The sequence below is a fragment of the Epinephelus fuscoguttatus genome, linkage group LG4 (genome assembly GCF_011397635.1).
Source record: "Epinephelus fuscoguttatus linkage group LG4, E.fuscoguttatus.final_Chr_v1".
In the NCBI taxonomy this organism is placed as follows: domain Eukaryota; kingdom Metazoa; phylum Chordata; class Actinopteri; order Perciformes; family Serranidae; genus Epinephelus; species Epinephelus fuscoguttatus.
Window position 1 is genome coordinate 10,383,107 of NC_064755.1, and position 25,181 is coordinate 10,408,287.

At 43.9% G+C, this 25,181-nt stretch overlaps 2 protein-coding genes across 2 annotated transcripts in view; both read right to left on the reverse strand.

The window, feature by feature from the left end:
• LOC125887815 (septin-7-like) overlaps window positions 1–11,238 on the reverse strand; it is a 62,590-nt gene extending 51,352 nt beyond the window's left edge. The window contains exons 1-2 of the mRNA XM_049574892.1: window positions 10,951–11,238; window positions 5,008–5,107 (exon numbers count right to left, since the gene is read on the reverse strand). Of these exons, the coding sequence (XP_049430849.1) occupies window positions 5,008–5,107; window positions 10,951–10,989 (139 nt within the window). The 5' untranslated portion in view covers window positions 10,990–11,238. The remainder of the gene's footprint in view (window positions 1–5,007; window positions 5,108–10,950) is intronic.
• A 3,253-nt stretch (window positions 11,239–14,491) lies between these two features.
• LOC125887867 (C-C motif chemokine 4-like) lies at window positions 14,492–16,611 on the reverse strand. Its single transcript, XM_049574954.1, has 3 exons — window positions 16,409–16,611; window positions 15,289–15,406; window positions 14,492–15,193 (listed from the first exon to the last, which is right to left on the reverse strand). Exons 1-3 carry the CDS (start codon window positions 16,473–16,475, stop codon window positions 15,079–15,081), a joined length of 300 nt encoding a protein of 99 aa, XP_049430911.1. The 5' UTR covers window positions 16,476–16,611; the 3' UTR covers window positions 14,492–15,078.
• Window positions 16,612–25,181: the final 8,570 nt, after the last annotated feature.

A 25,181-nucleotide genomic window follows, 5' to 3' on the forward strand; every position in this document is an offset into this window, starting at 1 on the left:
TTGTGCAACAGTATTCAGCGTTAATAGCTTGGTTAACAGTTACTCACACACAGTCTGCTGCAGTCAAAAACACAAGTACAGCTGGATGCCATTACAATCTGTTAATCTGAAACATCTCGCCAAGAGACATATTAGAGCTCATATTTTAGCCAGTCTGACCTTTGCTATCTCTCTCTCTTCCACACACACACACACACACACACACACACACATACATGCATGCACACACAGACACACACTTAAGCAGGCAAGTCCCCAGTTTCTACTTTCACCTAGTTGACTGCACTTATTAGAGAGCTTTGTTCAGCAGTGCGTAGGAAAGGGATGCAATACCCTGCTGCAGTTGTCCTTTACAAGAATCTGTTACAACGGCTCCTCTACATTAGATACAAGACAGGAAAACAACACTACTTGCTTGACGTCAATCAGTCAGCGGGGTCACTCAAATACTGCCCTTGACAAAGAGGGAGACATAATGATAGTGAAAGTGGTAGCTGAGAGGAAGACAAGACAATCAGTGTCAGAAATAATTGGAGACAAAACTGCCCCAAATTCAAGGTAGCAGCCCCATAAGACACGATCGAGAGACCACAAAAATTGTGTGGTGGTGTATGTAAATGCCTCCAAATGTCAAGAGCAAAAATCGCCCATACTTGCCCTATGATTTTTTTTTTTTTTTTTTTTTTACAGACAGCATTTAATATTTATTTAGCAAGATATCAAGAGCAACCCCACTCTTACCTTCACATTTGAATGTACCAGCTACAGAAATTCTTCATGCTCCGTTGGAATTTCAACGAGTTACCTGCAGGCATCAGCCCAGTCATCTCATACTCCACCATCTGCCTGTTACAATGGAATGGAACTACAATGGAACAATACCGGGCCTCTGAGCTGAGCCAAGCTTTCACACTTCACCACAATGCCAAGTACAGCAGTACTGAGGCCAGCCTTCAGTCTTTACTTTCTCAGTCAGCCTTACGCTAGTAGGTCCAGCTGGCTGCTTCTCAAATCAAAACATAATCAGCTCCTCTTTCTGTCTGACACTGGTATTCCCATTTCTTTATCCATCACTTCTCCACTAGATTATTCATTAATGATGCAGGACTTGGGAGTTTATTGTATTGTATTAATTTGCTAGAGCTACAAAGTAAAAGAGTTTATGTTAAATGCCTATCATGAAATTTCAGATGCAGTGATAAGGAAACACTGCTAACACAAGCCAACCTCACACTTAAGTAGCTCTCCATATTTTATCAGACTTATCAACCTTTTAATCTCTTTTTTTGGCCTGACACACACTCAATGCTGCTTCAGAGACACGTTGGATTAGGCTCAAAATTCAATTGGTCATTTCCTGTCTGTGCAAATAGGTACCAGAACTTCATTTCATCATGGCTACAGCTTTTTCTTCAAACATAATCTTTCGGAAATCAGCTCATCATTCTCTACCTCAAACGTCTATTTGTCTAAGTCAACTTTCCAAAATCAGACACTTTATAGTGTTCATTTCTTCAGCTGTTTGTAGATTTGGCTGTAAGGCCTGCTCAGGATGTTTGATATAGTTTTGCTATTGTTAAACAGGGGCCCCAATGACTTCAATTCATGAATACTGTTGGCCGGTTTTGGACTCTCCGTTCACCATGGAGACATGCAAGGAAAACAAGATTTCTCTCCACAAATTCAAGTTTACACATGGTAAATAACTGTTATAGAAATGGTCAATTTGCTGGTTAAGTATTCTTTGAACATTTAACACTTGTTTTTAGCCATCAATGAATTAGCACACAAAACTAAGCAACTTTGTCTCCTCTTTATTCATCAACAAACAAATTTATGGCAATTACTGTGAAAGGTTTTATGTTCAAAATCTTCAGTCAACCATTTTTTGTCAGTGGAGATTAAGCTCCTCTTTTAATTTCATCTTGTTGATGGTCCTTGACAAATATATTTCGTCACAGTTTTCATTCATTGTAACATAGTGGCTTTCAGAGAGCATTTATTGGTGGCACAAACAGACCCCAGCTGAGAAACCTCCCTCTGATCCTCTTTAAATGTCTGCTGTGAACACACTGCTATGCTCCTCACATTAGTTCTGTGTGAAATTTGGATCAGCTGGGGTATGCAGGGCTGGAAGCCAAGAAAGCTGGGAAGAGAGACAGAGGGGCCCATATGCGAGAGGGCCTGAAACAGGATCTAGTTGATGGTGGAGATCTCTCTGGTTCCCACCCAAACCATCACTCTGCTGTCTTTGTGTCCCTCCTGCTACTCTTCCACAGTGGCTGTTTACTAAACAGGAAGCTAAAACCCCAGGCTGAAATAATAAAGGCTGGACGCCTGTTTGTGTTCATGTCTTTCTCCGTCCACGGAACTGGTTGGGGTCACCACAAGATACACTGAGTCAGATTTATGACCTTTTAAAACATTTTAATGCTAGCTGGAACAGAGTTTAAGACCAATGTAAAAACCTTAAAATAAAACTTGGCCAAAAATAGCCAAATCCAGAATATTTCTGAAGGAGCAGAAATGATGAAAGGCAGAAAGAGACTATTTTTAAGGGTCTAACTGAGTACAGTAAAGTCACAATAGACAGAATGCGAATTATTTCTTTCTCTCTGAGTTTTCAAATGCTCAGGTTAGTTTTTAATTTAGTGTTCAACATTTTGAGGAATATTCTTATTTCCTTTCTTTATGTGAGTGAAATGAAAAGACTGTGCTTTCAGTACAGAGTTGGAATCAAGACACAGTTAGCCTAGGTTAGCATAAAAACTGGAGGCAGGGAAAAACAACTTGCCTGGCTTGATTCAAAGTTAAAAAATATACCTACTAACACCTCTAAAGTTCACCCATTGACACACTGTATCTTGTGTATTTGAGCCATATATAGACAGAAATGTAAAATATCCATGGGTGTGGTTTTAGGGGTGTTATGTGCTGGTATGGCAGTTTCTTTGTGCAGCTTCTTTGAGCCTTGTTTTCATAGTGAGGTTGATAGGTTAAGCTTGTGCAGAGACCAAATCAAACCCTGTACTCACTAACGGTATCTGGAAAGGAACAGAAGCACTACACTAATGGACAAACAGTGTTTGTCAAAAAACAATGCAAGTAAGTCCTCCTAAAAATCATCAATAACATACCAATGAAAAGACCAAAACCAACATGAACTGATTCTTCTAAAACATTGTGTTGTGTGTGTTTTTAAGATTAACATCTAGAGAGGGGAACCAGTGGGCTTGAGACCGAGTGCCACAGACAGGCTAAGGATGTTTTAGATTGAGACTGACAGACAAACACTATTAGTTTTAGTCCTTTTATGCCTGTCATGCCTTTTTTGCTTCCAAGATGCCGATATGCTGTCTGAAATCACACACTGCAATGGCATGCTGTCGTTTGGTTCTGTGTGTAAAGATTTTGCTCTTCAAAAGGGCGTCCAGGGCTTGTAAGGAGAAAGGGAGTTGGAAATAAAGAGAAGTTTAGGTCTTTTCATGGGACTTGTTGGCAATTATAAGAAAACAGAACAGCAACCTTGTCCCGAACTAGAAAATTTGGCAATACTTGCAGTATTACAAGGAAAAGAATATACATATTTTTTTCATTTATAATCAGTATCTGCCAGCTAAGTCCCCATTCAATATTTAACTTTTTGTTAACAATACAGCTGCACAGTGCACACTTTCCCTACACAATCCATATCTGTTCGTCACTCATTACAGGCCTCATCCACACAGAGCATGGTTCAATATATCAATAGAGAGCCAAAGTGAAACTAGAACTTCCGGTTTCTGTTCCAGAAGTAAGAAAACCTCATTAAAAATCCCACTGACCTTTGTAACTCTGCTAAAAAACTAAAAACACAGCCTTGGAACAGATTATTTTTCAACAGGATGTCATGTAGCTCGCTCCATATATTTAAATAATGGTGGCAGTTTTTGAAAAATTATCTTATATGTTGTTTGTTCAACATTACTGAGTTGTCTTTAATGAGCAGCATTTTCCATAAGCCCTTGACCTTCGCTGGCTAAATGTTACAGCTCGACAAAAAAGGAGAGTCCACGAGTGAGCTGAGGGATTGTGGCTAGCTCAGACATGTCTGCAATCACAGCAAGACAGAGAGGACCAAATGCTGTAGAAGTTTATCGACAGCATAAATTACAACTGGAAAGTTGAAAAAATGGCTCTAGAGGAGAGGTTTGGTGAGTTTTGTGGATATGGACAAAACCAAAAGAAATCAAGAAGGTTTTAATTCTTTTTAAAAACTGCTGCAGTAGATGCTTATTTGAATTATGCAAAGTAAACCCCAGCAATGTGTTCACTTTTTCAGAGAGACTGATGAAACAAATGCTGAATGATAAACTGCATTGATTTAAAGAAGCTCATGGAACAGAGACAGGCCTGAATCTGATGCTTCTTCCCTATACAACGCTAATTATACATGTGTTAGCGTGTGTGTATCCATATAGACAGCCAAACCCATAGTTCCTCCACTCCTCTGTCCACTTCCTTCCCTCTGTAATGCTGTTAGCCACATTTTGCAACCAGGTTCATTCATACTTGAGCCAACATCCTGCAGCTCACGATCCAAATCAAATTATTCAGAGCACACAGATGTGTTGCTGTGCGTCCTGGGGCTACAGAGACAACTCCCCTGAGAAACTGTGGCAATCCAGCTTCCACAAGAAATATTTTCACATGCTCATTCTTCATCACTCAACAACATTGTGGATGTTTTAAAAGCCAGGCCCACACACCGCTCTGCAGTAACTCCTCTTTAAATTGTCAACTAGTCATCCTGAACAGCTGAGTGCGCTGGATGCCACACATGCTTCACCTTCTTTCAACCTGCACTGACGACCCACATCCACACAAAAATGAAAACACACTCAGACGCAGACAGGTGTGCATTACTGTGGGTTTGAGTTGGGTGCACAAACACTCTCACATGAACTGAAGCAAATACACACATTCACATCCTCAGTCATGAGTCAGATATAGATGTTTCCAACTTACCTACGACCATTAATGTAAACTCGAACCCTCTTTTGACCGACTTCCGATACACCTGGTTGGGGAGATTAGCGAAGCCCACATAGCCCTCCAGGTTCCGCTGCTAAAGGAAAACACACAGACACATACTTTCTGTTAATTCAGGGATCAAACAGCATAAATAAATACTAAAAACACACAGACAGACTCTCAAACTTGTCTCAAATTTTTTAACATACTCTAGAATTTAAGCCTGTAAAAGCATAAACAGGCTTTTGGCAAAAGATGAGGCCTCATCAAGACACAGATGCATCCATGCACCACACACTATCTCTGTTACTATGGTGTTTTGTAGTAAATAAATACACAATGGATTCGGAGCTGCGCACAGTCATCATGTGCACACAAAGTGACAAAAATCATGTTTTTTGTGAACCTGCAATTAGTATTTGTGTCCTGCAGCGACGGCGCCCCTTTGAAGTGAAGTGCAGCTGGGATAAACACAAGTGGGGAAAAAGGCTGTTTTAAGGGGAAGAGGGGTGAGGGGAGGCTGACACACAGAGAGAAATAACAGGCTTTCTCTGAGGAGGATGGAAAGAGGAAGTGGAGTCAACCCTTCCAAAGTCTAACAAGCAAATTAAAACAGAAAATAAATAAATAAATGATAGCCAATGAGTTCCTCAAAGCATAAATGCAGACACGTGAAGCCACGTGGATAAAGACAAGGCAACACAAACAAACAAATGCAATCTCCCTACGTGCTGAATCATGTCCATCCTGTTCCTAATGTAGGAAAGGTTGTGGTGAAGGCGGTAGATCTCAGACCAGATCACAGCCAAGCCAGGCTCTCCAGCTGCTCTCTCTCTTCACCACTGAGGTTATCTCTTCATCCTTTGCTCCCTTCCTCATCACTCTCTCTGCCTCGCTCCAACTCCCAGTCTGCTGTCAGATACCACCGCACCAACCCCCCAATCACTGTGCACTGTCCTGCACGCTACGTGAGGCAAACACAATTGATTGCTTGCCTTCCTGCCACTGAGTGGCCTCTCAGGCTCTGTCATGCATGGCGCCAATGGAAAACTGCAGCTCTGCACTGATAGGTCTGCTGAAAGAAGGGGTTTAAAAGCACCTGCAGCTCAACGTTTGACCATTTCAAACTCCCAAATGAAGACATAGAACGAACCTATCCTTGGATGTGAAGACATTAAACAGGGCATAGTAAGGCCATGTCCATGCCAATGGAGATAAGTGCACCTATACACTGACTCGATCATTACTACTACTTTTGTCAGTTTGAGGCATCTTTTGTGCACTATGGATGTCATGTGATGCAACACACAACAACGTTGCCCGTTTATGTTACACTTAAGGGACAGTTCACCCCCAAATCGAATATATATATTTCTCCTCTTACCTGTAGAACTATTTATCAGTCTAGATTGTTTTGGTGTGAGTTGTCGATGGAAAACCTCAGCTTTGCACTGATAGGCCTGCTAAAACAATCTTTCATTCATATCAATGATCCATTTAATAGTTTTGAAACAGGATTATCTGGATTGATTAGCACAAGAAAAATAAGATGTGCTTCAATGTATCAGATATTAAATCAACACATGTCGTTTTGTATAACATCGATTTTAGACTCAGTATCGGCAGATAATCAATATTAATGGACTTGAATTGAGATCAGGGTAGTGTTGTCACAATACTGGACTTTCTAACTTCTTTATAGTAACATGAAAAATATTGTTATTCAATACTATTTTCACAGGAAAAATTATATTAAGTGCATACAATTTTAATTTTTATTAAGAGACACTTACAAGGCTATAGCATGACAATTGCTTTCCTTTTCTTGGTTACTAGCAGAGAAGAGCAGATAAGCTAAGAGAGCACAGGAGAAAGCAGGTGGGACCAGTGTATCAATATTGTAGAAAAACTGTTTCAAATATTCAGTATCGATATCAATATTTTTGACAACACTAGATCAAGGGCAAAAAAACTTGACTGGGACATCCTAATGAATATGTAATGTAGCTACTGGCAATAACAGTCAGTAGCACAAGAATGTGAAGTCATTTAATAAGAGGAAGTTATATTCTGAAGGCTAATTATGAAGCTTTACAGCAGCAGGGTTTTAAACTGCTTCATCAGACTCTTCAACATTTTCAGCCAAGGACCTACCTTCAAGAAAACAAGTTTCATCCCTGGGAGACCAGACTCATATAAACATACTTTTATTCCCAGAAACATGCCTTAGGCCCAGCTCCAGTCCAAATCCATACCAGGATTGTTTTACATAGTTTGGAACTACGCCACTTTCAAAATTCATACATGCTATATTCCAATGATCTAAGACAGTCCAAAAATATAAAATAACATGAATAACTCTCTCCCAAATCCAAAAACTAGAGTATTAAATCTCAAATTTCTAATGTCATTAAGTATAAAGTCCGGAGCTGCTGCATATACAGATTCTACAGATGACACTCATTATGTTTACATGCATTGGATTACTGTCCTTGTCCCCGTATACAAGCACGGGAGGGGAGTCTATTTATTGACCAAAGTATGTCCGACTCTGCTACGATATGCCCCTTTCAGCTTGTTAGTATTGGATCTTTCTCTGGTTGACCTATTACGTCACAGACCAAAAAAAAAAAGACAAACGAGTTAGCTATGGTTAGCTTGCGGCAAACTGGTATCATGGTGGACAACATTACAGCTCTGTACCTTTGTACATGCTTTATGCTTTTCTTTTTCTTTCTCTTCTCTTCTCCTGTTAGGTCACCTAGGCCAGTTTGGGTCCGATTAACTGTATACATGCAGGAATAATTCAACTCCCAATAGCGTAATCTGGGTGTTAATCCAACTTTGAGACATTCAATTTGGTACAATTTCAGTCAGACTAACATGTTTACATGTATTTTAAAAGCCCAGTTTTTCAGACTAACACAAGAAATGTATTTTCTCTGATGTCATGTAAACATAGTGATTGCAATTACTCAGGGGAATGATACGGGTACCTTTTCTGTGTCACAACTGAAAACACTACAATAGAATAAAGCTCACTTTAGTATAAAAAAGGAAAAACTTTCTGAGTACTCACACAATCAGTCTCCCATTCATTGTCTATGGAGCAGCTCCAGGCTTGATACCCTATGACATCACAAGTTTGAGACTTACTTCTCTGGTTTCAGGCTTTGTGAGAGAGTAGCTCATGTTCACAAATATTGGTTGACCTTTCCTAGCTCATGGAAATGATAGGCTAGAATTTTCAATTTCGTTGCTGTTCCCATTTAATACTACAACATACAATAATATGTAAGCCAGACAATAGTATTCTTCTAGTTCTGTGGCACATGTTTAGGGAAGACCCTTTCCTGTTTCAACATGAAAATGTCCCTGTACAGAAAGCCAGGTCCACAAAGAAATGCTTTTCCCAGTTTGAAGTGGAAGAACTTGAGAGCCCTGACCTCAACCGCATCCAACATCTTTGGGATTGACTGGAAACTGACTGCCCATCATTAGTACTGGACCTTACTAATGCTTTTGTGACCGAGTGGGAGCAAATCCTTGTATCTGAGTTCAGAAATCTTTTGAAAGGATTCTCAGAAGAAAGGAAGACATGAGATATTAAACAGTCTGGCTGAAATGTTTAGGTGTCTGCGTACTTTTTGGTCATGCTGTATGTCTTTTGCAGGTCTGTATCAGCACTGACTCATCATTCATAACAAGGGTTCGACCAGTGTCTTCACAATTACAAACACAAAACCACCTAGAAGCCGCTTCCTAGCAACAAAAAAATAAATGGTCTATAGAGTTTTTGAAGGCTTGACTCTTACAAGGCAATAACTAATGCATACAACTATTGTGAACTGTCAAGTTTCCAGTATTCTGTAGCAGTATTAATGCTCAGTGACTGCCCATTACTAGCTTAACTCCACATTTTCTGTGTATCCCACATTTCCCACTGCTGAGTGTTAAATTCAGAGAACTGCAGGTTACACACCAACAACACTAGTGGATGTAATGGACACACAGAATGTGGGAAAAGAAAAGGAAACTATCTATTCACCTCATCAATACTCTGTGATGCATGCAGCTCAACATCAGGCGTAACTACACAGAACAAGCCTGAGGCACTTTCCACCATTTCCATGTTTGATCCACCCACATGCCAGTTCCGTGTGTATGATTATGCACATGTTACATAAGGTGCCACCTCTGGCGGTCTGTCTATTTCCCTCTAGCTGCTCTGAGGGCACAGGTAATGCAACACACTGGGTCAGTCATTTAGCTACTGAGAAGAAATTATTAGTGGTGCAGGCTATCAGTGTTTAGCTATGAAAAGCCTTTGTGAGTGTGTGTGCAAGTGTGAATGCATCAACATATGGTATGTTCACGTTCATGTGTGCATGACTGAGAAAACCTTTTGTTTACAGAGACCTTGTGTCTGTGGCACATAATGGGTTTTGTATACATTATGTACAAGAAACATGTAACATGTTTGCAACAGCAGCAGTGCTACAGTGGCAGCAGCCACTTAAGAAATGTGTTATGATTAATGTGGTTCTTTTACATAAGAAAGTGACTAACAGAGGCAGAGGACTTAAAGAGGGAAGTAATGGGGGATGAGAGAGAGAAACACTAGCCAGTCCATACCATTACTGCTAACCCCTCCCCCAGTCCACCCAGTGGTGATAGTAGCTGCCTGGTTCACTGACATCATCTGTATTGCCAAGTCCACCCCCCACATGTACTCAGCAGCTGATGCTGAGGCCCTCTCTCTGCTTCCATCAGCTGTTTTAAACTTTGATTTATCATATATTGAATATTTATCATGTAATGAATATTGTATCTCTTACCATCGCATAAAGAGGACAGGAATCATTTGAAAACGGTGCCTGTGTAGTTTCTTTCTTTTGTTATTTTTAGCACTGAGCACATTGTGCCCACTGCTCCTTCAGTATCTCTCTGTCTCTTGATGCACATTGTGTATGCCCACCCCCTCGGTGTTATGCCAAGGAAAGTCACTGCCAATCCTCTCAGACTGTATCACAAACAGGTACAGTACAACACAAAGTATGGTGTGTTGTGTGGTGAGTAATCACTGATTGCTCAATGTAAGTGCCAGTGTACAAAGCCCTTAAGAAAATAGCAAACCAGATGTGGTCAACAAACAGGGTTCTTCTTGCTTATTGCTGTTGTGTGGACAGTCATACCAAACTGCATTCAACATTTAAGCAGTTTTAATAAAGACTTTCTATCTAGTAATGGATGATATATGTAATTTGGGGAACAGGATTTAATATCTCGAGTACTAAGTGGTTCAGCTACTGTTGTAATGCACACAATACAGTCAATCTAACAATTATCTACTTCATAAGATTCACATATTTAATTGATACTGCCTGTAGTCTAAACTGCGAGATTTCTTAAGGGGATTTGGGAAAGGACAGCAAATCTCATCAGCTGGACTCTTGACAGTGAAAGCATAAATCAGAGCAACATTGCAGCTAGGCAGTTACCTGCATTTTATTTAACTGCATACTTTCACTAGTAATACTGTCAAGGTTGATGTGAAAACAAGTCTATACAAAAATTTGCTATTGCCCATACATTTCCCCACTGAAATCAACTATAACTGGGACCAGACCACGTACGGACGATACGTGCTGTTGTGAAAAACGTCCAGCGGACCCTCGAGCCAGCCTCCGTTTAAATAACTCCCATTTAAAATACAACATTAACGTGTTCTCTCTTTGTCAGTTAGGACCAAACGGTAGTTAACGTTACAATAAGCAAACACTGTCTTCACCATGCATGATATTTAGCAACAAAAAGCTAAATTATGTTATACTTTATAAATAGGTTATCCCAGAGGAGATTTCAATCACAGCCTATTGAAACGAACAATAGTGTCAACACTTTAAAATGGCTTATTTGGAAGATAAACAGACTTACAGCGATGCTGGGAACCGCAGTCTCTGGTCGCTCGATCATTGTATCACTGTGTTGTCACAACCCAGCCTGCAACGGACAGTCACCGAGGCATAAACTGATTAACGTCCAAAAGAATGTCGGAGCGGAGAGAAATACGAAACTTTCCACCGTAAAACCGTAGTTTGGTGTCAACAAAAATAAACAACGTGCGTCTGTATGCGAATGAATGAGGTTAAATTACATATGGCCGCTGACGGATAGTACTACCAGATGTAGCACAGTGAAGAAAAATGCTTCAACGACCGTTTTTCCTCGCGAGGGAAACTAACGGAATTTAGATTAGTACATCTGGTTGAGATTTTCAGAATAAAACAACAACTGCAATACTTGGCTTTATACTTTAGTTTTTTGCTGTAACGTCTGACAAAAAGAGTACAAAAAACAGTGTGAAAAGGCAAGGCAAATTTATTTATATTTCACATTTCATACCCAAAGGCAACCAAATTTTATTAAAGCCCAATCACAAAGTAAACCTTTAGGGGCTGTACCAATAATAGTTCCAATTTAATTTGAATTTTATGTTCAAAGTTCAATATCACAAATCACAATTTGCCTCAGAGGGCTATACATAAGATAACATTCCTCTGTCCGTGGGTCCTCACAGTAGAAAAGGAAAAGCTCTCCCAAGCTCTCTTACTTTGAAAGAGAATACGCCTACATCTCGGTCTGCTACTGGCTGTGTCCGGCCAGCTTGATGCACCTTGATCCATCTTCCTATTGGTCAAACATGAACGTGATCGGCCTCTGATTGTGTGTGAGGCCTTCAAGTGCTGGAGGCAAAACTTGCCTCCAGCTGCCTTCAAAGACGGCTGTAAATAGCGCCATTAAACAATCACGAACAACCAAGAAGTAGTAAATGTAGCTTGGCATTGATTTGGCCATACCATGATGTATCAGTTGAGACAGGTGTGATGAAGGGGTGTACCACAAAATTTTGAACCCTATGCATATGCATTCTCAAAGGGCCCCTCCTACAGCTATTCATTCTAGTATAGGCTAGTAGGAAATAAAATGTTGACCTTTGAAACGTATCAAAAATTGGGGGAGCATTTAGGACCAGCACTGACTGTGAGGAGATCATTTCATTACAAACAGCTGTGTAGTCCTAGTTATCATATTTACATAATAATGGTCCAGCAGCAGGCCTGGCAGTCTTCTGTATCATGCATGATTTGTTGCAGGATAATCATAATATTGGCAGTACTGATGGTTTGGTGGTGAATGTCATAAGATACATTCCTATCTCATTCTTGGAGTACTTCTGCTATCCAGTACATCAATGTGATTAGATGGCTGGAATGAAAAACATAAATCATATCGAGTCATCATTGGAAGCAACATCTAAGGGATCATGTGTCTCATCAGTGAAGCTTCTGATGGGAACTCATTTTGTTGTTTAGCACACATGAATATTTCAAAAGATTTGCATGCACTTGGGATCTTTATGGTGGCTTGGACGTGATGCTAAATGGTCTGTTGGCGCAATCTAGTGGCAAAGAATGCAAACCGCCATTACATGTTCCAGCAAATTTCTTGATAAGTTCAAAGTACCTAAGAAACACACACTTGTCCTTAACTCAGTTCAGTGATATTCACATGACTCCTGTACTGTGGTCCAAATTACACTGTAACTGACTTTGCAAAGAGCATTTTTGTTGGGAAACAAAATATTTTGGAAGAGATTCTTTGTAAATATTTACACAATTGAACTTGTCTGTGCTGTACTGTCCAGTATCATCACAGTATCATATCTTTTTGTATATTAACATGTATATGAAAAGTACTTCAAACATGAAACACATCGATTTTTTTTTATATTTTTTTAATATATGTAATAATAAATAAATATGTATAACTTAATTTTAATGTGTTTCATTTTTAATTTGAAACACTGAAATATAAGTAGCACTTTATGAGGTGAAATATGTACTGAGATGACCACAGTAACCCTAATATATGCTCTTTATTTTATCAACACACAAACCAGAGATAACTTTGTATAGAGGCAGTTTAAAAAAAGAAAAAAAAAGTTAATATTAAACTGAGACTAAATTTTGCTTAAAAGGAGCCACAATGGCTACAAGTTTAACTAATATAATATAATATGATATGATATGGTTCCCGGTTCAATCCCGGGTGTGGGAGCCCTTCTGTGCAGTGTCAGTGTGGGTTCTCTCCAGGTACTCCAGCTTCCTCCCACAGTCCAAAGACATGCAGATTGGGGACTAGGTTAATTGATAACTCTAAATTGTCCGTAGGTGTGAATGGTTGTCTGTCTCTATGTGTCAGCCCTGCGATAGTCTGACAACCTGGTTAGAAGATGGATGGATGGAAATTAAATTAAACAGACAAGACAAAAGTCAGCAAACTAACATGACACAGATGTCTCTAAAGTTAGCTAACATCGGCCTACATTAGCCTCCATGAGTTACTGGTCATACCATGCCCCCAGGAAGTGTGTCAGGCTTTGAAGCCAATTATCTCAGTGGCCAAACAGTGTACCTGCACTGTCATATTATGCCTGGTGGGCCCAAAAAGACTTTATCTCATTGACTTACATGGCGAAAGAGATGTCTGTACATCAGTGCCTACTTTTTTTGAGCATCACAAATTCGTTACTTGTTTCACATTTGGAAAGTCTAGAAGAGACACACGAATGAATTATTTCGTCCCCATTCAAGCACCTAGCTTGGCCAGTGGAAGTCTCCAGTGCACCTGTTCTATGGGCCACACAGTGTAAAAGCAATGTCAATTATTAGGGTAATTTAATACATTGCCGTTGAACCATTTGTTGTCATGCGCCACTGAGCAACTTTGATAGGAATGAATAGAGGTCCACCTCCAACACTGTATATAGCGCTCTATATATCTCTTTATACATCCATGGGTCATACTCTACCGTGATGTCACCCACTGGTTTGTGGACTTAACCTTTGAAACCTCAAGTCTGGCATTTTGGCCATCTCCACCTCGGTTTTTGGAGCAAGATGTGACCATATTTGGGCGAGAGAAGCTGGTGCTGTGGAGAAGCAAGGGGTGGATCTGACTGAGAAGCTGAGGCCACTATCGGTTCTTCCAAAAGTTACATAGTCTGGCTTTAAGAAAATGACTTTTTGGCCCAGAAGCTAAATCTCATTACTTCAGTCGTGCTGAGGTATTCGGTGTTATCAGACAAATACAGCCCCCTGCACATCTAAAGCTTTCATCTCTGTGAGAAAGCTGCTCAGCAGTCAATAAAAAGACCTTGACCTTGAAAAGGAAGATGAAAAGATCAAAAGCATTACGAGAATTTGACTTAAAAGTTGAGATAAAAGTTGGGATTCAAGTTAATTTGCAGCCCTTTGTGTTTCTTAGTGTGTCTCTATCTCTTCAGCATTCATGGTTTCACACACGAGTTTATGTAATATCAAAAGGGGAATTAACAATTAGAAAGTTTTGTAAAATGTCTGTGTATGAGGAAACTAAACCCTTGATAAGGTGAGAGAAACACAAAGACAAACCATGACATTTTATCTTGCTTTAATTCAGCATACAGATATAAATTATTTGTTGTCAAATTACATTACTTAGCTGCACATGTTATTGAGTTCAAAACATGAGTGTAAATTTCAAAAAAGAGCCATAATCTTTTTACTTGATATGAAAATCAAGACACAGAGCTCACAACTTTCACTGTAGAAAAGGTGGGGTAACCCATAGCTTATACTCTAATGATGACAATAGGTGGAGTTGGGAGGCATTGCTCATTGATCTCCTTTTACAGTGAATGTAGTTTCTTTCAGTTAGTTCAAATTATAGTATAACAACATATCACAGTGTTGACAGTCCGACTTTAAGTGTTGTACTAAGCACAAATACACATATTGTTGTACATACTGAACTTCTTCAGTCTGAAATGAAGAAAATGTTTAAGAATAGTAAAAGGGTGTCAATTCAAACTGTTCCGCATACATTTTCACTAGCTATATATGTATGACAGAAAAACACATATTTGACAATTGTAGTTTTAAAGGTTGCAGCATTACGACACATTAAATGGCCAGATTTTGTTCATTAGAGGCCCTGATAGTGGATGTGGCGTTGCCATGGTTACAGGTTGGATGTCTCTCCTGGGTAGGCTTTGCTGTCCAGGTAGGTGATGAGCGTCTTCACCCAAGGGGCTGAAGGTCTGACACACAGCTGATGACCTGCCTTTGTCTTCAACCTGAGCACACACATGAACAAGAAGGTCAGGTTGAGTGGATTCATGCGTAGATACAATGATATCAGAGATGTATTTCTGTAAGGCTGTGTACTTACAAGATGGCAGGGTTGGAGCACCGCTGGCTGGTCTTGATGTAGCTAGTCACTCTGTCTCTTGGCACCTCGCTCTCATTGAAACGAAAGCAGCATTTCTTTGGGCCAGAACCACGCATACCTACCAACAAACACACACACAGGAATGAACAACTTGTGGCAAACACACAGACGTCATGTGCTTGTTACTTTTCTGTTCCCTTTTTAATTTCCTCTGACCCTGCATGAGCCTAACTTACGTACTTCAGTTGTTCCATTACAGTCATGTGGCGAAACTCTTAATGTGTGTTTAAGGACTGGTTCAACTTAAGAGGGTAAGCTGTTCGATACTTATCATATGTATCTTATTCCAGGGTGGATTTTCTCTTTAAGAGGAAGACTGGAACAACTTAGTGTTGGTTCCATCGAATCAGGGTTTCTAAATGTTTAAAGCTGCACTGATAGTTTTTATGTTTGGCCACTCAGGGGCGACAACACAGGACATATTTTCTATTATGTTATTCAAACTTTGCCTGCCCATTAACATAACATGAAATGGGGATACATTTGCTTTTGTGAAAAGTGGGACTTTATAGAACTTACACTCTACCTGTCATATATTTCAGTTTTTAAATGTACTGTCAAGCTAATTATTTGAATTACTGAAATGATTGATATTTGATCCTGTTTTTAAATTCACCTTTTTATTCTTCATTTGTCCACTTTGTTTTTTCTTTAATTCTTTTTTGTGAGATTATATTGTAATGCGATCATGTTGTAATATGTGTTTATGTGTATTATTTGCCTGTGCTAAAAATAGAACGTCCAATATTTACACTTGCTTGACTTGTTTCATATGAATTTGAGAATGGCACATAGTTTGGAGGGAGCTTTAAAATGCTAATACTGAAATTATTGTACGTTTAGGATATACAACTTTAAGAAATCCATCTAAAAATACATTGTCCTTTTGCATATTTCCCATATTTCTTTTTCTCCATTGGAAATAAGGACGCAAAAAGCTACACACTAAATCATATTCATTCTATCAAATGTATGAGTGTAATCATAAAGATATTAAAATAAGATTACATTTCTTCCCCTGTTTCACACACTGAACTATAATGGTCAAACTCCTTCTTACCTTCACTGAGAGTGATGACAGCCAGCATCAGCACAAACACAGACAGAGCGAGACGAGGAGCAGCCATCCTGATGTGAGTGTTCACAGTGTAGCAGTCAGTGAAAGTCTCAGTTGAGCTGGATTAAACTGTTCTCTCCGCTGTGTGAAGTTGTACTTCATCTGATTCTTTTATACAGTACAGAAGTAGCTGGGTAGTAGCAGGGGCGATCCCGAAGCTCAGATTTGGAATTGTCTATGACGTGTCAGTATCTCTCACCTTTATCTGCAGGGGGGTTACCAGAGTGGGAGTTTCATTTAGGCCTTTCTGTTTGTCTTTATTTAAGTTGATTTCACTTCCCTAATCGAATTGACATTCATTGAACCCTGCCTTTAACCTATGAAGAATTAAGGAAGTAATTTTCTTTGCCCCGAACGTGGTTTCCCTGTGAATTACACATTGCTTGTATGATTGTGACCAAAACTTCTGTACTTTCTGCGTGCTGCCCACACATCAAAGCCATAAAAGTTCTTTGAGAGCAGATATATGAAAGCAATCAAAATGCATATACAAATAGGCAGCAACCAACCTTTTTTCCCTATAAAAATTAAATAGCTTTTTGTGCAAAATCCAAAATTTAATTTCCCCAGTGTAAAACATAATATTTTGCCTGACAAAATTCCTGTTTGGCATTATATCAACAACATCTCAGAGAAAGATTCTGAGTCACGGCGGTAATTTGGAAATGACTTGGTATGACTTGACATGGTATGCAGTGCAGCTGTGATTACAATGGAAGTTAAAATGAACAGCAGGAAAAACCGTTTGGGGATTCTCAAGGGTTTTTACAGAGGCCATTGCACAACAATAACAATTATATAATAATAGTTCCTTCAATTCCAACAGGGCCTCGCAACCACCTGCGGTCGGTGCTTAACCTGCATTAACACGAGGATGAAGACTCCATTTTTAAGAGTTTGGACAGTAGTTCCAAACCTTGGGGTCAGGACATCTTACTACAGTAATACACACAACCTCACAGACACTTGTCACTAGTAGTACTATGTTGTCTGTGTGTGTGTGTGTTTTTCTATAAAGTTTGGTCACATTATGTGAGTCTGTTTAGAAATTATGTGCCTTTTTGTTATATATAAACATTTCCACTGGACAGAATTATAAATCGTTTTTTGTGCTTTTGTTCAAATTTTCATTTTTCTTCTTGTAGATCACAGGTCACCTCTTCAGCTTGATGAAAATGCTTTATCAAGTAATCTAGGAGCTAAAATCACCAATTTGTGGTTGTAAACCTCCACAAACCACTTCCGTTGTATTTAAGGTTTACACCCATCAAGGTGAGCACCCAAGATTAGTGTTACTTATTTTGAAACGGGTGTGGTATGGACCCAAATGCAGTACACAGGCGCTTTGGAACAGTTGATAACGACCTTTATTCCCACCACAACAAACAAGGTACGGTGCAGATTGAATAAACACAGAATAAAGTTTGTTCTTCGGGCTGCAAGCCCTTACATAGTCTCCGGGGCTCAGACGAGGGGAAGAGAAGTAGCTTACTTCAGCCGAAGACGATGAGGAGGAAGCTCCGTGGTCCGAAGAGCCGGCTGCACGTGTGGAGGTGCCGACGGGGAGAGAGCAGAGGAGTGGTTGGAGGCAGGTGGGGGGTCGTAGCCAGATGAGCAGTCCGCGAAGGCAGAGGCACCGAAGAGGAGCAGGCAGGAGGATAAACGAGGACAGGCGGAGGAGTCGTTACCAGCCGAGCAGTCAGATACCAGAAACGCTGAGGCAGAGCACGAGGTCAGGGACAGAAGGCAGGTGAGTTTACCGGGAGGCAGACGAGGAGAGCAGGTCGGGAACAGGCAGTGTCGGCACCGGGAGATCAGGCAGAGGAACGCTGGAAAGTCTGGTGCAAGCATCGAGAACAATCTGGCAATGAGTGAGAGTGCTGGAGAGGCTTAAATGCAGGGCTGATTATGATGAGCTGCAGCTGTGTAGGCAGGTGAGCAGAGTTGGGCTGATGAGGTGGGCGTGGTTGGCAGGTAGAGTGGAGCAGAGGGAGGGAGAGTGGAAAATCACTGCAGCAGAGTGACAGGAGGGGAATGAGAGACAGGGACTGTGACAGAACCCCCCCCTCAAGGGACGGCCCCTGACGTCCCAAACAGTTCTAGAGGAGCCGGGTGGGTGGAGGGGGCCTGGAGGAGGGCTAAAATTCTTCTGAGGCCTCCGTCCCAGCCTCCTCGTCCTCTTCAGAGACTGACCCCCCGTCTTCCTCCTCAGATCCAGATGTCTCAGCTGCAAGAGGGGACTGAGGATTGGTGTTGTGACCCCCTCGTGCCGAGGCGATGTTGGAGGGCTGATCAGGGTGTTGGCGATGGAACTCCTCAATGAGTCGCGCATCCAGGATCTGACGGGCCGGAACCCATGACCGCTCCTCCGGGCTGTACCCCTCCCAGTCGAGGTATTGCAGACCCCTCCCATGCGGCGCGAGCGCAGCAGGCGGTGCACCGTGTAAGCAGGGGCCCGTCAATGATGCGAGGAGGTGGAGGTGGATGGGAGGCGGGCTGCAGGGGACTCCCGGAATGGCTTAATCCTGGAGACATGGAAGGTGGGATGAATCCGCATAGTGCGGGGCAGCTTGAGCCGAACAGCCACTGGATTTACAACCTTCTCAATGGGGAATGGTCCAATAAACTTGGGAGCCAATTTCATCGACTCCACCCTCAGAGGAAGGTCCCGGGTTGACAGCCACACTTTCTGTCCCACCTGGTAAGGGGGGGCCTGGGAGCGGCGGCGGTTGGCTGCTGTTGAATAACGATCTGTGGCCCGTAGGAGAGCGGTCCTGGCCTGTGTCCAGGTCCGGCGGCAGCGGCGGATGAAGGCCTCCACTGACGGGCAGACGGTTTCCTTCTCCTGGGCAGGAAACAGGGGAGGCTGGTAGCCATAAGCGCACTGGAATGGAGAGAGCCCAGTGGCAGAGCTGATGAGGGTATTGTGGGCGTATTCCACCCACAGCAGTTCTGTGGACCAGGAGGCAGGGTGCTTGGAAGCCATGCAGCGGAGCGCCGTCTCCATCTCCTGATTCATCCTCTCGGACTGGCCGTTGGATTGGGGATGAAACCCAGAGGACAGGCTGGTGGAGGCTCCCAGGAGGCGGCAGAATTCTCTCCAGAATGCAGAGGTGAACTGGGGGCCTCGGTCGGAGACCACGTCGGACGGGAGGCCGTGGAGCCGGAACACGTGCTGCAAGACTAGCTCAGCAGTCTCCTTGGCCGAAGGGAGCTTGGGCAGGGGCACGAAATGAGCCATCTTAGTGAACCGGTCTACTACTGTCAGGATGGTGGTGTAGACTCCTGACAGCGGCAGCCCGGTGACGAAGTCCAATGAGATGTGGGACCAGGGTCGATGAGGCACAGGCAGAGGGTGCAGGTGACTGGCGGGGGCCCGTCGCGGGGCCTTGTTCTGGTTACAGACTGGGCACGTGTTAACAAAGTCTCTGGTGTCATCATCCAAGGTGGCCCACCAGAACCGCCGTTGTAGAACCTCCTTGGTTCTATGAATTCCAGGATGACAGGTGAGTCGGGAACCGTGGGCCCACTGCAGAACCTCAGACCTCAACTCCTGAGGGACAAATAAGCGGTCTTGGGGGCAGGAGCTGGGCCCCGGCTGGTCCTCCAAAGCAGCTCTTACCCGCTCCTCCACCTCCCAGGTGAGAGCGGCCACCAGACGGGAAGCGGGGAGGATGTTGTCTGGACTGGAGGGGTCCTCTTCCCCGACCATGAACTGTCGGGACAGGGCGTCAGGTTTAATGTTGCGGGAGCCTGGCCGGTAGGAGAGGGTGAAGTTGAATGTGGCAAAAAACAGAGCCCACCGGGCCTGACGAGAGTTCAGTCTTTTGGCCGAGCGGATGTACTCCAGGTTCTTGTGATCGGTCCAGACGAGGAAGGGGGTCTTGGTTCCCTCCAACCAATGGCGCCACTCCTCCAGCGCCAGCTTCACCGCCAACAGTTCTCGATTACCGATGTCATAATTCCTCTCAGGTGGAGACAGACGCCTGGAGAAGAAAGCGCAGGGGTGTAGTTTCTGGTCCTTGGCGGAACGCTGGGAGAGGACGGCCCCCACCCCCACATTAGAAGCGTCAACCTCCACTATGAACTGTCTCTCGGGATCAGGGATCAGGAGAATGGGGGCTGAGCTGAATCGCCCCTTCAGGTGCTGGAACGCCTCCTCGGCGGCCGAAGTCCATCGAAAGGGGACCTTGGAGGAGGTAAGGGCGGTGAGAGGTGCTGCCACCGTGCTGTAGCCCCGGATGAACCTCCTGTAGAAGTTGGAGAACCCCAGGAAACGTTGCAACTGCTTGCGAGAGTCAGGAACAGGCCAGGAGGTGACGGCTGAGACCTTAGCAGGGTCCATCTCCATGCGGTCCGGGCCGATGATGTATCCCAGGAAGGAGACAGAGGAGGCGTGGAACTCGCATTTCTCAGCCTTGACGAACAGGGAGTTCTCCAGCAAGCGTTGTAGCACTGTCTGGACGTGATGTATATGTTCTTGCTTGGACCGGGAGAAGATCAGGATATCGTCTAGATAGACGAATACAAACTTGTTGAGCATGTCCCTTAGTACGTCATTGATGAGGGCTTGGAAAACAGCCGGGGCATTGGTGAGCCCGAAAGGCATCACCAGGTATTCATAGTGTCCTGTGGGGGTGTTGAAGGCTGTCTTCCACTCGTCCCCCTCTCGGATCCGAACCAGATGATAGGCGTTGCGGAGGTCCAACTTGGTGTAGATGGTGGCCCCTTGGAGCAGCTCGAAAGCTGAGGCGATGAGGGGGAGAGGATAGCGTTTTTTTACCGTGATGTCATTCAGCCCTCTGTAGTCGATACAGGGCCTCAGGGAACCATCCTTCTTGTCGACGAAGAAGAACCCCGCCCCAGCAGGTGATGAGGAGGGTCGGATGATCCCGGCGGCCAAGGCATCACTGATGTAGGTCTCCATGGCCTCCCTTTCAGGTGCGGACAGGGAGTAGAGGCGACCCTTGGGGGGAACAGAGCCCGGAAGAAGGTCGATGGCGCAGTCGTAGGGCCGATGAGGGGGCAGAGAGGTGGCCCTCGCCTTGCTGAACACCTCCCGGAAATCGTGGTAGTCGGGGGGCACCATGGAGAGGTCTGGGGTGGAACAGGAGCTGGCAGGTGGCGTGGGTGCAACTGTCGGTCTGAGGCAGATCTGTTGACAGGAGGCTCCATCCCAGGATGGACCCGAGACCAGTCTATATGGGGGTTATGGCGGCGAAGCCAGGGGTAGCCGAGGATCAGGGGAAGGTTGGGAGACCTCAGGATATGAAACCGGATGGTCTCATGGTGTGTGCCGGACAGGAGCATCGAAATGGGGATGGTTTGATGAGTGACGGTCCCCAGAAGATGACCATCCAGAGCGCTGGCCGGCATGGGACGAGGGAGAGGAACTTGACCAATGTCCAGCTGACGGGCGAGTTCCTCGTCGATCAGGTTGACATCTGCACCTGAGTCGATGAAAGTGGCGAGGGTGTGGGAACCCTCTGCCAGCAGGAGCTGGAGCGTGAAACAGTGGTCTTGGGTTGGGGCAGAGTTCTGGGACCGGCTCAGCAGAATGCCCCTCTTTGCTGCTGAGCCCTCCCTTTTACTGGACACCGGGAGACAAAATGGCCGGCCTGGCCACAGTAGAGGCAGAGATTTCCCCGGCGTCGGCGCTCTCGCTCCTCTGGCGTTAGGCTAGTGCGCCCCACCTGCATGGGCTCCGCCCCCCCATGCATGGGTTCAGAGGAAAGGACAGGGGTGGCTGGAAACCCACGCTGACGGGCGGAAAGCCGATGATCTCGTCCCTCGTGGCGTTGCTCCCTCCTCCTCGCCTGTATCCGTCTGTCTAGCCTCGTGGTCAGCTGGATGAGCCCGTCCAGGGAGCTAGGGAGGTCAAACGAGACCAGCTCATCCTTAACGTAAGGAGCTAGTCCGTTGAGGAAGGCGTCGCATTGGGCAGCCGCGTTCCAGTCACTGAGGCGAGCCCGGGTTCTGAAGTCTATGGCATAGTCCGAAACTGTCCGGTCCCCCTGCCTCTGACTCATGAGTCCCCCTGTAGCATCAGGACCCAGGGAAACGGGTCCGAACACCTTGCGAAGCTCCTCTGAGAAGGCCTGGAAAGAGGCGCAGGCTGGCGTGCCTCTCTCCCACTCCGCCGTACCCCACAGACGTGCCCTTCCAGTGAGGTGGTTGATGGCGAAGGCGACTCTAGCTCCCTCTGTGGCGAAGGTATGGGGTTGCAGGGCAAACAGAATTGAACAGTTTGTCAGGAAAGGGTTGCAACCCTCAGGATCCCCAGCGTAGTGTTCTGGCGCCCCCACCCGGGGCTCAGATGTGTTGCTGGATGATGGCCCCGGGGTCGGAGCAGGAGGGGCTGGAGCTGAGGCAGAGGCAGCGTGTTGAGTCATGGAGGCTGCCATCTGTTGTACCTGGGCGGCTAGCGAGGTTAGTGCTCGTTCCAGAGTTGACGCTGACTGACGGGCCTCCGCCGCGTTAGAGGCTAACTGAGCCTCATGCTGCTGGAGCATTCCCTCCACCCGGGCTAGGCGAGACTGAGGAGAAGCGGGGTCTGCTGGGTCCATTTCTGGCCAGATTGTACTGAAACGGGTGTGGTATGGACCCAAATGCAGTACACAGGTGCTTTGGAACAGTTGATAACGACCTTTATTCCCACCACAACAAACAAGGTACGGTGCAGATTGAATAAACACAGAATAAAGTTTGTTCTTCGGGCTGCAAGCCCTTACACAGTCTCCGGGGCTCAGACGAGGGGAAGAGAAGTAGCTTACTTCAGCCGAAGACGATGAGGAGGAAGCTCCGTGGTCCGAAGAGCCGGCTGCACGTGTGGAGGTGCCGACGGGGAGAGAGCAGAGGAGTGGTTGGAGGCAGGTGGGGGGGTCGTAGCCAGATGAGCAGTCCGCGAAGGCAGAGGCACCGAAGAGGAGCAGGCAGGAGGATAAACGAGGACAGGCGGAGGAGTCGTTACCAGCCGAGCAGTCAGATACCAGAAACGCTGAGGCAGAGCACGAGGTCAGGGACAGAAGGCAGGTGAGTTTACCGGGAGGCAGACGAGGAGAGCAGGTCGGGAACAGGCAGTGTCGGCACCGGGAGATCAGGCAGAGAAACGCTGGAAAGTCTGGTGCAAGCATCGAGAACAATCTGGCAATGAGTGAGAGTGCTGGAGAGGCTTAAATGCAGGGCTGATTATGATGAGCTGCAGCTGTGTAGGCAGGTGAGCAGAGTTGGGCTGATGAGGTGGGCGTGGCTGGCAGGTAGAGTGGAGCAGAGGGAGGGAGAGTGGAAAATCACTGCAGCAGAGTGACAGGAGGGGAATGAGAGACAGGGACTGTGACATATTTAGTATCTGACCAAATCAATCAACTTCTGTTTATGAGATATGTTTTAATGGCAGGAAAAGTGTTTTTGCATAACATTATGATGCCCCGGTGAAGTTGACCTTTGACCTTGTGGATATAAAATGTCATTATGTCAACATTATATCCTATTAGACATTTGACATTTGTTGAAATTTTGTAAAATAAGCATATAAATTCTTGAGTTATGGCCAAAAACATGTTTTGTAAGGTCACAGTGATTTTTGTCTACCAAATTCTAATCAGTTCATCCTTCAGTCCACGTGGATGTTTGTGCCAAATTTGAAGAAATTCCCTCAAGGCCTTCTTGAGATATGACTTTTACGATAATGATACAGATGTGAGGTCACAGTGACCTTGACCTTTGACTACCAAATTGTAAACGGTTTATTCTTCAGTCCAAGTGGCCTTTTGTGTCAAATTTGAAAAAATACCCTCAAAGGTGTTCTTGGAATAACGTGTTCACAAAAATGACATCTCGACCTTTGACCACCAAAAGCTAATCATCGTCTAGTCCAAGCAAACATTTACGGCAAACTTGATTAAAATTTTTTGAGATATCACACTCACAAAAATGAAATGAAAGAGCAAATTATCGTTGAGTCCAAGCGAACATTTGCGCCAAATTTGATTAGATTTTCTTGAGATATCGCGTTCACAAAAATGAAAGCAATGAGGTCACAGTGACCTTGACCTTTGACCACCATAGCCTAATCAGTTCATCATTGATTCCAAATGGATGTTTGTGCCGAATTTGAAGAAATTCCCTCAAGATCCTTTTAAGGTATCAAATTCACAAGAATGGGACAGATGGACATCAGTCCCGACAGACAGACAACCATAAAATATAATTTCTCCGGCCTTGGCTATCACCAGCACGGAGGTGTTATTATAAGGGTTTTGGAGTTGTAAATACGTACACTAAAACAATATTTTTTAAAGTAGCACAAAAATAAGTGTATAAAATGTGCGCTTCCAAAAAGTAGACATATACTGCAGCAGTACTATTTCGCATCATATATGTACATATTGTACTGTAACAGTTGATCTTTCGGTGAGTACATCTGCATGTCTGACTCATAGATGTCCAGTTTTAACATGACTTAGTCATAACAATCCTGCAACCACATGAACCAGTCATGTGTGAAGACACCTTGCAGCATGAGGAGGAACTGAGTGTAGTGAAATGATACACACTGAACCTTTATGTTAGTTTCATGTAAGAGAAAGATGTGTCCTTCTACTTCTGTGTTGTTGTATCTTGAAATAAAATAAACTCAACTTGTTCATTTTTTTGGACAAGAAAGCAATCATTTTTCAGAAACAACTCTCCAATAAAGTTGTATGACAAAATAATA